This window comes from Bos grunniens, chromosome 5 (assembly GCF_055505025.1).
Source record: "Bos grunniens cultivar Pamir isolate PY7600 chromosome 5, Bosgru_T2T1.0, whole genome shotgun sequence".
NCBI classification, from domain to species: domain Eukaryota; kingdom Metazoa; phylum Chordata; class Mammalia; order Artiodactyla; family Bovidae; genus Bos; species Bos grunniens.
The window spans coordinates 82277153-82291870 of NC_141169.1; the positions used below are offsets into that span (position 1 = coordinate 82277153).

At 36.2% G+C, this 14718-nt stretch overlaps 1 protein-coding gene across 33 annotated transcripts in view; it reads right to left on the bottom strand.

Moving 5' to 3' along the window:
- Nucleotides 1-14718, bottom strand: part of CCDC91 (coiled-coil domain containing 91) — a 397753-nt gene that overhangs the window by 71791 nt on the left and 311244 nt on the right. For 28 of the 33 annotated variants that reach the window (XR_015164151.1, XR_015164147.1, XM_086401583.1 and 25 more), the window contains one exon: nt 2055-2168. The exons of 2 other annotated variants lie outside the window; for them this stretch is intronic. Coding sequence is in view for 26 of the 31 variants with exons in the window: in XM_086401583.1 (XP_086257709.1) it covers nt 2055-2168 (114 nt within the window). In the remaining 5 variants the exon portion in view is untranslated. Of the gene's footprint in view, nt 1-2054; nt 2169-6930; nt 7688-10632; nt 10884-14718 lie in introns of those variants that run through there. 3 more of the 33 variants (XR_015164150.1, XR_015164148.1, XR_015164149.1) reach the window with 2 other exon arrangements.

The following is a 14718-nucleotide window of genomic DNA, read 5'->3' on the forward strand; positions in this document are numbered from 1 at the left end:
ATTTTTAAGTTTTTTAAGAGAAAATTTCAATTTTGATCAAAGAAATATTCACCTAAGACACCCTTATGAATAAGTTTGCTATTTTACATAATTTCTTATCCAAATTAAATGTTCAAATAAGAACTGGCCATATATTATTAAGAAAAGATGATTAAAAAGAATACATCTGTAAGAGTTTGGGATTAACATATACAAACTACTATATATAAAACAGATAACCAATAAGGACCTAGTGTATAGCACAAAGAACTATACTCAATATTTTGTTATAATCTTTAAGGGAAAAGAATCTGAAATATATATATATATATATACACATATATATAAACTGAATCACATTACTGTACACATGAAACTAACACAACATTATAAATGAACTATATTTCAGTTTTTTTTTTTAAAGGATACATCCACAATACCCTGAATTTATTTCAAGTCTGTGTTCTTTCACTATCACAACTCCTGTGTGTATGTGGAAAGCATCTATAATTATTTTCTTGTATGACTGCTTCTGAAGTAGGTTATTTAACATAAACTCCTTGAGAATACACATGTAAATAGGAGTTTTCTGGGAAAATATCACTTCCTGAAAGGTCAGCTGATGACATCTGGCTCAGAATTTTCTCTTCTGAAAGTGAAAGTTGCTCAGTTGTGTCCAACTCTTCGCGATCCCATGGACTATACAATCCACGGAATTCCCCAGGCCAGAATACTGGAGTGGGTAGCTTTTCCCTTCTCCAGGGGATCTACCCAACCCAGGAATCGAATTTAGGTCTCCCACATTGCAGGCGGATTCTTTAGCAGCTAAGTCACTCCTCTGAGGGTTATGTATCTATTAGAAATTTCAGGGGGGTTAAATTACTTTTAAAAACATCTTCAGATAAGTTGCACAGATATTTAATCCCACATGAAATGTTTCTGTGAGTGGTCAATTAATCTGGAAAGCTTACTTAGAATTTTTTTTTTTTTTTTTTCGCTCTGCTGACAAAACTCTTTGTTGAAACCTAATGGTAGCTACTGAGGGGTAAGAATTTTCTTTATATTATACCAAAATTGATTTTAAATTAAGAGTATGGAACTAAAGTGGTATCATGAGTTCTTATGACATTCCTAGGAGTGTCATTACTCTTCTACTTAACTGCCAACTGAAGAGTAATCTTTGATTTCTTACTCTGACAACCATTACCTGTGCCAAATATCCTCATATACACTATGTTTTAAGCTTTATTTATAATTTTATTATGTTATATAATACCATATATTGTGTAATACATAGTCCTTTAATATTTATGTTATACTAAACATATAAATAAGACATGTGAGAATTCACCATATAACTTATTGTATAATATACTGTAATTTAACATGCTTATTACAGAGATTACCATTAAACATCTCATCCTAAGTGATTCTCATCCTGGATACTAAAAAAAAATAAAGATTTGTTGAAAAGTCTAAAAATTAAGCTATTAAATACATTATTTTCAGCTACTGCTCAGACTTACAAATTAATAAAATCACATTGTACCAAAATGACATTCATTTTGTAAAGCTTCAATATGCATTATAAATTCTGACTAGCATATTCTGAATTTTGTTCTCAAAATGGAACTATGGCAGAAGAGCCCTAATTTGATAACTGTATTATCTATTAGAACCACAGTGTTGTTAACCTAGTCCGAAGGCCTAAAGAGTGCATACAAATTTTGACAACCATTACATAAGAAATAACAAACTTATGGCAAAAACTTAAAAAATCTATAACAGCAAAAACCTGTCTACTTTCTTTTTAAGTGTAAAGTCAAATTGAAAATAGGTCATTTCTGGGAATCCAGCAGGAAATTATTCAGTGCTTTTTTTGTTAACAAATGGAATTTATGTTTACAGATATAACTATTAGAATATATACTTATACCAGAAAAAAATATTAGATGAAGATTCCTAAATTAGATGAAAAAGGATGTTTTAAATATTTTAAAATTTAATGTTATTGTATGGAAGCCAATGCTTCAGTTTATGGAAGAACAAATTAAAACCCTTCAGGGGATACTTACCCTTTTCTGTTCCTTTACATACTCTATCAGTTCATCTCTTGTTCTCTTCACTGCCTCTTCCACAGCCTTTTCACTTCGTTTTTGCTCTTCTATTATTGCTGCCTTAACTGTTTCCTGTTTGTGGAAGGATGAGAAAAACTCAGGGAGGTATGTGCTATGACATGTTTGGGCCCATTTTATATAAACTAAAAACATTCAATGGGTTGAACTTATTCTGTTCAAAGCATGTCTTTAAACAGGAATAAGAACTTACAGCATCTTTTGGGTTCTGTGAACAGATTCCACAGAATTCACTTTTTCAAACTGAGTGAAAGGGGAAAAAAATGGAGTAAGCCATTTATTGCAGGGAGAGCCTAAAATACTCCAGTGGCTTCCTTACCAACCTTTCATTTGATGTTTACATGATTGATTGCCTTCCTGTACTTTGCACTATTCACATAAGACTTCCAACTTGTATTTATTCTTCCAAGAACACCCTGATGTTCTAGGCTGTTTTATTCACATTTAAGCTTTTCCATCACACAATATCAAGTATGGTCTGGGTGGTAAGATTTATAGATAGTTTAGTCCTCCTGCCAGGTTAAGACGTTTAGAGCTGGACACCATGAATGAGAGGTAAAAACTTCACTCTGTGTCCTAATATCTGAAATGAGAAATCTAGGAAGAAAAGTGGTACTACTCATTTTGCTGAAATAGTAATCAAGGACCCTGAGAGATTTCAAATTTTCAGGTAAAGAGAAAGACGGCTAAAATTCTAAAGAAGAAATATTAACACTTCTCAAAAACTAAGAAATATTTTGTGCTAAAATATATCATTTCATAGATTGGAAGAATGCTACAAAATCTAACTTCCTTTTGTCTATACAGGTAGTATCTTTCTTTGAACAGGCAATCAGAAAATGCCTTGATATTTGTCAATAGTATTTCCCTCATTTTGCTATTCTTGAGGACCCTTCACGTTGTTGTGTATACATGTTTTGGTTTAGTTTTTCCAAATTTTATACACACACACACATACATACTTAAGTTGGGTCTGACTCTTTTGTGACCGCCTGGATTGTAGCCTACCAGGCTCCTCTGTCCATGGGATTTCCCAGGCAAGAATACTGGAGTGGGTTGCCATCTCCTTCTGCAGGGGATCTTCCTGACCCAGGGATTGAACCCATGTCTCCTGAATTGGCAGGCAGATTCTCTACCATTGAGCCACCTGAGAAGCCCTGTTAATCCCAAATTCTAAATGTATGCCTCCTCCTGTCCCCTGCAGTAACTATAAGTTTAATTTCTATATCTGTGAGTTTCTGTTTTGTAAATAAGTTCATCTGTATCATGAACAGATTCCACATGTAAGCGATATCATGTGATATTTGTTTTTCTCTGACTTACTTCACTCACTGGCAATCTCTAGGTCCATCCATGTTGCTGCAAATGGCATTAATTTGTTTTTTATGGCTGAATAGCATTCCATATTGTGTGTTTGTGTGTATGTGTGAACACAGCACATTTATTCATTCATGTCAACAGACATTTAGGTTGCTTCCATGTTTCGGCTGTGCTGCTATGAACACTGGGGTGCATGCATCTTTTCAAACTAGAGTTTTCTCTGTATATATGCCCAGGAGTGTGATTTCTGGGTCATACGATAACTCTTAGCTTTTTCAGGAACCTGTATACTGTTATCCATAGCAGATGCACCAATTTACATTTCCCCAACAGTGTAAGACGGTTCCTTTTCTTCATATGCTCTCCAGCATTTATTATTTGTAGACTTTTAAATCATGGCCATTCTAACCAGTATGAGGTGACACCTCATTATGAAAAGCTATAGTAATTTTTGAAAAAAAAAAAAAAAGACAAAAAGATTATTTCAAATAAAAGCACCTACTATTACAATTCCTGTTGGTTACACACATACTAATTTGGAACTTGAAACTTTTCAGATTTTATAAAGTCAAAAAGTTAATACATATGTTACTAAGCCCCCTGAAATAAAACACAATAAATAGTTCTGTGATGAAGGGTGTGAATATTCACACTACGTGGGTAAATTAAAAGTATAAATAGTTTCACATTATTTCAGGACAGAATTTGCAAAAAGCCTTGTTTTTCAAGGGTTTTATAATTTTAAAACTATTGTAGACCTAGACTAGTTGAATATAGAAGATAAATCCATATCATATTGAATATCAAACACAATTTCTATCTAGTAAGGGTCAAATTTGACTAGAAATGTTTGAAGACAAAACCATCAATTTAAATAAAAGGAAAATATCCAGGAAAAAGATGAAGAGAGTTAGCTACTATGTTCTTCAGTTAAAAAAAATTTTTTTTTCTTTAGGGTGGACGGGCCTAAGAGTTTATACAGTCTGCTCAGTCCGTACTTTTGAGGCTCCTTCTTTCTTAAATTTTGAGTTGAAGAAGAATATTTACAAAGAAAGTCTCCCTTGATTCTCTCCTCCCCAGCTGGCAGTTAGGTGACAGTCAAGGTTGTGAAATCTATATATACATAGCTATATTTAAAACAGATAACCAACAAATGGTTAGTATCCCTTAGGAAGCATCACAATAAACAAAGCTAGTGTAGGTGATGGAATTCCAGTTGAGCTATTTCAAATCCTGAAAGATGATACTGTTAACATGCTGCACTCAATATGCCAGCAAATTTGGAAAACTCAGCATTGGCTACAGGACTGGAAAAAAGTCAGCTTTCATTCCAGTCCCAAAGAAAGGCAATGCCAAAGAATGCTCACACTACTGTACAGTTGCACTTATCTCACACACAAGCAAATAATGCTCAAAATTCTCGAAGCGAGGCTTTAATAGTACAGGAACCAAGAACTTCCAGATGTACAAGCTGGATTTAGAAAAGGCAGAGGAACCAGAGATCAAACTGCCAATATACGCTGGATCTCAGAAAAAGCAAGAGAGTGCCGGAAAAACATCTACTTCTGCTTCATTGACTATGCTAAAGTCTTTCACTGTGTGGATCACAACAAACTTTGGAAAATTCTTCAAGAGATGGGAATACCAGACAACTTTACCTGCCTCCTGAGAAATCCATATGCAGGTCAAGGAGCAACAGTTAGAACTGGACATGGAACAATGCACTGGTTCCATTGGGAAAGGAGTACTTCAAGGCTGTATATTGTCACCCTGCTTATTTAACTTCTATGCAGAGCACATCATGCAAAATACTGGGCTGGATGAAGCACAAGCTGGAATCAAGATTGCCGGGAGAAACATTAGTAACCTGAGATATGCAGATGACATCACCCTCATGTCAGAAAGTGAAGAGGATCCAAGAGCCTCTTGATGAAAGTGGAAGAGGAGAATGAAAAAGTTGGCTCAAAACTTAGTATTCAAAAAACAAAGATCATGGCATCTGGTACCATCACTTCATGGCAAATAGATGGGGAAACAATAGGAACAGTGACAGACTTTATTTTGGGGAGCTCCAAAATCACTGAAGATGGTGACTACAATCATGAAATTAAAAAGATGCTTGCTTCCTGGAAGAAAATTTATGACCAACCTAGACAGCATATTTAAAAAGCAGAGACATTCCTTTGCTGACAAAGGCCATCTAGTCAAAGCTATGGTTTTTCCAGTAGTCATGTATGGATGTGAGAGTTGGACCATAAAGCAGAATACGCACTGACCAATTGATGCTTTTGAACTATGGTGTTGGAGAAGGCTCTTGAGAGTCCCTTGGACAGCAAGGAGATCAAAACAGTCAATCCTAAAGGAAGTCAATCGTGAATATTCATTAGAAGGACTGATGCTGAAGCTGAAGCTCCAGTACTTTGGTCACCTGATGCAAAGAAGTGATTCATTAGAAAAGACCTTGATACTGGAAAGGTTGAAGGCAGGAGAAGAAAGGGATGAGAGAGGATAAGATGGTTGGATGGCATCACCGATCATTGAACTTGAGTTTGATCAAGCTCTGGGAGACTGTGAAGGACAGGGAAGCCTGGCATGCTGCAGTCCATGGGGCTGCAAAGAACTGGAAACAACTGAGCAACTTAATAACAACAACCAACAAATACCTACTGTATAGCATGTGCAACTCAGGTCCATATTATGTAACACCCTAAATGGGAAAGGATGTGAAAAAGAATAGATACATGTATGTGTATAACTGAATCACTTTGCTGTATATCTGAAAATAACACAATATTGTTAATCATCTATGCTTCAATATAAAATATAAATGAAAAAAGGAAAAAAAACTTTATTATTTCATTTATTTCAATAAATAAATATCTTTGAATATGACATTAAAAAGATTAAACCTTTCATTTTCTAACTAAATTCTGAACAAGAAACAATCAGTGAATTTTGTATGCATGTTCACGTGTCTGTGAATATCTGCCTGCATGTTTTCTTGAATTCCATGAATGAACTATATTGTCCCTGTGAATCATGAGACTTAGTCTAAAATAAAATATACTTCACGAGGGATGATGATTTGCCACTAATGAATACACTCAAAGAAGGCAATTCTGAAAGAATACTTTCCAGAATATTTTAGTAATGTGCACATCCTGAAACATGATATATTTTCTAAGGCATGATTCATACCCTAACCTTGGCACTACTGACAATTCCTTGCTGGGGGTGGAGATGGGAGTATTGTTATAAGCAGTATACTTGGTATTTGCTTACTAGATCATCTTCAGTTGAGAAGCACTGCTCTAAAACTAACAGTTTGGAGGGAAAAACATCCATTTGCATATGTATTTTGGTAAGTTTGTTAAAATATATTGACACTTCTCATCCTAAATATATTTTGTTAAAAATAAAATATGTGTAAAAAATCACATCCACTTTATTATATAACTAGTTTTTTAAGTGTGGAAGAAAGAGTGCTACTTACTAATTTTTCCACTACTCCTTACTAGAATCACCTTCTATAATGTTACAATTAAATAGGTCATGATGAAGGTCATGTCCTTTACTAGCAAGTGAGAAGATGCAATTGTGCAGTAGTTTGAGGATTCTTTGGCATTGCCTTTCTTCAGGACTGGAATGAAAACTGACTTTTCCCAGTCCTGTGGCCACTGCTGAGTTTTCCAAATTTGCTAGCATACTGAGTGCAGCACTTTCACAGCATCATCTTTCAGGATTGGAAATAACTCAACTGGAATTCCATCACCTCCCCTAGGTGTGTTCACAGTGATGTTTCCTAAGGCCCACTTGACTTCACATTCCAGGATGTCTGGCTCTAGGTGAGTGATCACACCATTGAGGTTATCTGGGTTGTGAAGATCTTTCTTCTGTGTATTCTTGCTACCTCTTCTTAATATCTTCTGTTTCTGTTAGGTCCATACCATTTCTGTCCTTTATTGAGCCCATCTTTGCATGAAATGTTCCCTTGGTATCTCTAATTTTCTTCAAGAGATTTCTAGTCTTTCCCATTCTACTGTTTTCCTCTATTTCTTTGCATTGATCACCGAGGAAGGCTTTCTTATCTCTCCTTGCTATTCTTTGGAAATCTGCATTCAGATGCTTATATCTTTCCTTTTCTCCTTTGCTTTTAGCTGCTTTTCTTTTCACAGCTTTTTGTAAGGCCTCACAGACAGCCATTTTGCTTCTTTGCATTTCTTTTTCTTGGGGATGCTCTTGATCCTTGTCTCCTGTACAATGTTTTAGAAAAGGCAGAGGAACAAGAGATTAAATTGCCAACATCTGCTGGATTATCAAAAATGCAAGAGAATTCCAGAAAAACATCTATTTCTGCTTTATTGACTATGCCAAAGCCTTTGACTGTGTGGTGATCACAATAAACTGTGGAAAATTCTGAAAGAGATGGGAATACCAGACCACCTGACCTGCCTCTTGAGAAACCTGTATGCAGGTCAGGAAGCAACAGTTATAACTGGACATGGAACAACAGACTGGTTCCAAATAGGGAAAGAAGTACATCAAGGCTGTACACTGTCACCCTGCTTATTTAACTCAGATGCAGAGTACATCATGAGAAATGCTTAGCTGGATGAAACACAAGCTGGAATCAAGATTGCCGGGAGAAATATCAATAACCTCAGATATGCAGATGACACTACCCTTATGGCAGAAACTGAAGAACTAAAGAGCCCCTTGATGAAAGTGAAAAAGGAGAGTAAAAAAGTTGGCTTAAAGCTCAACATTCAGAAAACTAAGATCATGGCATCCAGTCTCATCACTTCATGGCAAATAGTTAGGGAAACAGTGTCAGACTTTATTTTTCTGGGCTCCAAAATCACTGCAGGTGGTGCTTGCAGCCATGAAATTAAAAGACGCTTATGCCTTGGAAGGAAAGTTATGACCAATCTAGATAGCATATTCAAAAGCAGAGACATTACTTTGCCAACAGAGGTCCATCTAGTCAAGGCTATGGTTTTTCTAGTAGTCATGTATGGTTGTGAGAGTTGGACTGTGAAGAAAGCTGAGCACTGAAGAATTGATGCTTTTGAACTGTGGTGTTGGAGAAGACTCTTGAGAGTCCCTTGGACTGCAAAGAGATCCAACCAGTCCATCCTGAAGGAGATCAGTTCTGGGTGTTCACTGGAGGGACTGATGCTAAAGCTGAAACTCCAATACGTTGGCCACCTCATGTGAAGAGCTGACTCATTGGAAAAGACTCTGATGCTGGGAGGGATTGGGGGCAGGAGGAGAAGGGGATGGCAGAGGATGAGATGGCATCACCAACTCGATGGACATGAGTTTAGTAAACTCCGGGAGTTGGTGATGGACAGGGAGGCCTGGCATGCTGCGATTCATGGGGTCGCAAAGAGTCGGACATGACTGAGTGACTGAAATCAACTGAACTAAACTGATCAAATATTTTCTAGAGCAACAATGTGCTTTACTTTGATTCTATACATGATATACATTGCTGTTGTTGTTCTGTCACCCAGTCAGGTCTGACTCTTTGTGACTCCGTGGACTGCAGCCCGTCAGGCCTCTCTGTCCCTCACCATCTTCCGAAGTTTGCCCATTTCCTTTACATCAGTGATGCCATCCTGCCATCTCATCTGATGCCCTCTTCTCCTCCTGCCTCAATCTTTCATAGCATCAATGACTTTTCCAATGAGTCAGCTGTTCACATCAGATGACCAAAATACTGGAGTTTCATCTTTAGCATCAATCCTTCCAATGAATATTTGGGGTTGATTTACCTAAGATTGACTGGTTTGATCTTGCTGTTTGAGGAACTCTCATGAGTGCTCTCCAGCACTATAGTTTGAAGGCATCAATTCTATGGCACTCTGCCTTCTTTATGGTTCAGCTCTTAAAACTGTGCGTGACCACTGGGAAAACCATAGTCTTGACTATACAGACTTTTGTCCGCAGAGTAGTGTCTCTACTCTTCATAATTATTTAATTATGTATTACTTTAAAAGTTGCATGTGGTTGTGGAATTGCACCTCAGTAAATGAATATCTGAATCATAAGTCAGCCTACTTTATGCAGTTCCTTAGTATCAACAGTTAAGGAAGTAGAACTTCAATTCCTAGATAAATTTATGAGCTCACATTACAGCTCCATCAGTGCTTTTCACATATTGATCTAACTGCAGATGAAATTTCCATATTTCAAAATTCATCTGCCAGGTAACTGAGGAGCTTCCATCTAATTTTCAGTTGGAAATAATCAATCTGCAATGTAATGATATGCAAAATGAGAAGAATTTAATTCTACAAATGCTTCTCAAGTAATGAATACACTCAATTAAAATTATATACTCACTGACTGATACCAATATTTTCCAGTATTTATTTGTGTGAAAGACATTCCTAAAGATGAAATATGTAGAGTTTCATTAGATACCGGCATTAATAAGTATTTGTAATCATTTTTGATGCTAGGAATACTTAATGGAACCACAATTAAGCAAAATATTATTCTTTCCAAAGAAAATTCTATTCTCACTAGTAGTGAAGGACAGGGAAGCCTGGTGTGCTGCAGTCCAAGGAGGTGCAAAGAGTCAGACACAATTTAGCGAAGAACACAAGTAGATGCACATTATGAAAAATTAATATTATTATATTTTGAATTTCATCAACAAAAATTTGTGAATATTTGCTGTTTCTTGTGTAAACATAAGCTCCTACATAATATTTTCAATTAAGCCTCTTGGCCCGTAAGTTTCTAAAATATTTACTAACTGGCTCTTTACAGAAAAAGCTTGCCAATCCCCGATTTAGCTCATAATTCTGTAAGCTGGCAACCTGAGCTGGGCTCAGCTGGACAGTTCTTTTGGTCTTGGCTGGGTTCTCCCATGTATCTGCCATCAACTGGTGGGTCCCAATCTGGCTGCTGCTACAATGATGGCCTACAGTAGGCTGGCTTGTTTCTCCTTCCTATGGGCTCCTATCTTCTGCAGACTAGTTCGGGATTTTTCACATAGCAGCTGGACAGAATAGTAAAAGAAAGGGTGGAATGTCTCTTAAGATACGGGCTCAGAAATGATACAGTGTTACTGCAGCCACATTATACTGGCTTAAGCAAATATGTATTAAACACTAATTCCAAAATTCTTATCTAATTGTCTATATGTCTTTTCAATACATTCAAAGCTATCAAGCAGTCTGTTTACCTTCTTAGAGACGTATCTCCAGGACATATCTCCAACCAGGATTGGTCGTCCTCTAGGTTAGTTATTGTGGGATTTCCATGATTTTTCTAGGGGTTTGGCTACATCTCTCTGGAGCTCTTCAGCTTTCTAGATACCACTGGATTCTTTTTTCTTTCTTTACTTCTTTGTTTTGATAGAGTACTTCCTCCAGGAGATTCCTCAGAAAAGACACGTCTTTCTTCGTTTTGATAGAGTATCTCTTTCAGGAGATTCTTCAGAAAAAGGCAGGTGAGAAGTGTAAGTTTTGGTATTTCCTTTGTTTTGAAAATGCTTTCATTCTATCCTCACACTTAAATTATAGTTTGGCTGAGTGTAGCTTTCTAGGGAAAATTTGTGCAGTTTTCAATGTTATTGAGGAGTCTGCTTACACATTCTGATTCATTATCATTTGCATAAATGTGTCCCTCTTATGAGAACATTTATGTATTTTCTTTGCCTTTGCTGCTCAAAAATTTAACGATAAACTAAGTAACAGCCCTACCTAGAAACTTGTATCTTAAAATTTAGAAACACATGTCTTTCAATTTTGCAAGATTTACTTTCATACTATTATTAATTTATTTACTGCATTTTACTGCTTTTTATTTCCCTTCAAGATCCTGTGATTCAGCAAAAGAATCTCCTGAACCAATTGCTTAATTTCCTTGTCTTTTCACTTCTATTTTCCATTTCTTCATATTTTTATACAGTGTTCTCTGGAAGACTCCTAACACTTCATCTTCTGACTCTTGATGCTGTTTTTTAAACTTTCTATTGTATTGTAAATTTCTAATCCTTTCACTTGACTTTTAAAAAGGCACCCTCTTCCTGTTTCATAGGTGCAAAATCTCTTACTTTTAAGGAAATTAATGATAGTGTTTTTTTTTTAATTTTTCATGTCTCCATAGAATGTTTTTAATCTCTGCTTTTCATGAGGAGTATTCTATTTATACTTGACTATTTGCTCATGTTTAAAGAGTAGAGCACTAAAACGCTGAGTAACATATCTTTGCTTGCAGTTGTGGTTTATGGACTGTGATCTTAAGAGCAGAGTAATCTGGCTGAGTTGTTTCCTTGGGGAGATTTCTGATACCAATACAGTTAAGTCTTTTATCCTGGGCTGCCTAGATGCCTCAGTTAAAGAATATTCCAATTTCCTGTTTGGTTTTCAGCATTCTGAGAACTGTGATGGGAAAAATGGGTAAGGTTCTCAATAAGCAGCTGAAAACTTTTCACCTTGCTGTCCTTCCCATCCCATTTCATTATAGCATTTATACCTTCAAGTATGCTTGGTGATCCCTGGTCCAGACACCTTCCACTTTCTTTTTCTTTTTCCCCCAGAGAACTAATCCCAGGTTTCTGACAGAATTTGCAGAGGATGAGTGGGGATCTGTTTATTACACAAACTTCCAAACTCCCCTTCAAATTGAAGCTTCATCTTCATTTTCACTTCTAGAGATACCTGGTTCCACCAACTGGGAAGCCTTTGGGAGTTTCCCCAGAGTACACTTCAAGTTGTATATTTGTCTTCTCAGTCATCTCCACTTCTAATTTAGGGCTCCATTTCAGAGTTTTCATTTCAGTGAGGTTTTAGAAGGGAGTTAATAAAACTGGTCTTTTATCTGGGTATGTGTTAGAAAAAATGTATGAAACTTTTTATTTTGAAGTAATTTTAGAGGTACAGAAAACTTACAAAGATAGTACAAGGGTTCTCACATGCCCTTAACACAGCTTCTTCTAATATTAACATCTTACATAACTATGGTACATTTATCAAGCTAACAAATTAATATCATATGGTAATATTAAATAGATTACACTCAACAGATTATTCTGTTGAGCATATACATCACCTTTTCTAATAATGCCTTTTTTCTGTTCCAGGATTAAACTAGGGTAAGATATTGCATTCAGACATCATGTCTCATTAATCTCCTCCAATTTGTGGCAGTTTCTCAGTCTTTCCTTTATTATATTGACACTGTTGAAAAGTACTTTTCATTTTGAAGAAATTTGGATTGGTGTTTTTTTTCTCTTACATTTAGACAGGGTTATTAATTTTTGAGAATGCCACAGAAGTGAATAATGCTTTTCACTGAAATCAGTGATTCTAATTATTACAGTTCATATTCTCATCCTCTGTCGCCCCCTTCTTTTCCTGCTGTCACTCTTTTGCAGCATTAGGGTCTTTGCCAATGAGTCGGCTCTTCCCATGAGGTGGCCAAATTATTAGGGCTTCAGCCTCAGCATCATCTCATCCTCTGACACCCTCTTCTCCTTTTGCCTTCTATCTTTCCCAGCATCAGGGTCTTTTCCAATGAGTCAGCTCTTCACATCAGGTGGCCAAAATATTGGCGCTTCAGCTTCCAACCTGTCAATGAATATTCAGGGTTGATTTCCTTTACGTTTGATTGGTTTGATCTCCTCACTGTCCAAGGGACTCTCAAGAGTGTTCTCCAGCACCACAGTTCAGAAGCATCAGTTCTTTGGTACTCAGCTTTCTTTATGGTCCAACTGTCACATCTGTACATGACTACTGGAAAAACCACAGCTTTGACTGTACGAAACTCTGTTGGCAAAATGAGTACCTGGTACACAGCAGAAATGCCTAATTAATCTTCAACAAATGAGTGAATTTGTTTCCTCAATTCAAAGAAACCTACTTAAGGGTAGGGACTATAACTTACACCTCTTGTGGACCCCACAAGAGGTGTATGTCTTGTGGATGTACCTAGGTTAAAGCTTCCCTGGCTTTTTCAGTTCGTGATTTGTTTGGCTGTCTCAGTAATTTTGTTCATGGTGCCCTCTAGGCCAGAAGAAATACCTAATTGTCCCATTTATTAATGGAACATACCTTAGTAGCCATTTGAAAAGATACAAAAAATGGAAAGAAAAATACTTTTAATTTATTATTAACCATAGTTATTAATGGGAATTTGTGCATGTCAGGCATTGTACAACTTCTTAAATCTTGACTTAAGACTGGACTTCATTTCCTATTCCACAATGATATTTGCATGGTAATTGTTTTTTATCATAGCAACGTCTAAAACCCACGTTCACTAAGATATGATAATAATAGAAAGAAATGTAAGACTGTCATTAGTATTGACAAGCTAGTCAAGAGATCTCAAGTGTCTTCTCTGTGTTGTCCTTTAATATTTAAAATACCAGGCAGCATCCTTGTGAAGTCCCTGCAGTGCAGGGCACCCTGATTCAGTTTAGAAACTATAGCCTGAAGTAATCACAGCAATTAGCCACTCACTCACTGTTTATCATACATGGTAATATTCTAGGTGTTAAAACTACAAAGGTGGTGGTAATAATGGTAAAATAAACAGCATCAACAATAGCAGTGGTCATCTCGGTTACAACAAATCTTATGTTTCAGGCAACATGCTAAGTAAGCTAAGTGAATTTATGCTGGCCTATAAACTTATTAACAGTACTTAAAGATTTGGTGACCTAATAGAGGTCTGTGTGAAGAGCAGAGTTAAGCAAAACATACTGTAAACAGTATTAAAAACTAAAAAAGCAATGATATTTGGTATTTAAAGTAAGAAAACTAACGTGCATTTTTCACTTAATCTTCAGAACCATTTTGAGAGGCAGGTATACCCTGAGATTTAAAGCAGTAAAACTACTTAATTATGTTTAAAAAGTGGCATGTAAAAATTTCAAACATATTTTAAAGAGATTTTATAGTAATTATTTCTGGAAGAATTTCCAATGATTATGTTAACACAATGGTAGATTTAGGGCACGTTAGTAACTGGGTACAAATTTGCAGGGTTGGTAATTCCTATTGACACAGGAACAGAGATATTCTATAACAAAAAAAGGACAGTAGAAATGATATTCTCAATATATATATATTCTTTGGTCTCCTACTTAATCCTTTCTTCAGAGTCCTGGATAAAAATTATACACCTGTTGCTAGATAACCTGTGATCTAATGATTTTTTATCATACTGGGCAATTTAAAATTATTCACCTATTTCTTCTAATCTGTCTCTCTTCAAATAAACAAACAATACCCCTTCACTGCAGCCCTTCAAATATGTGAAC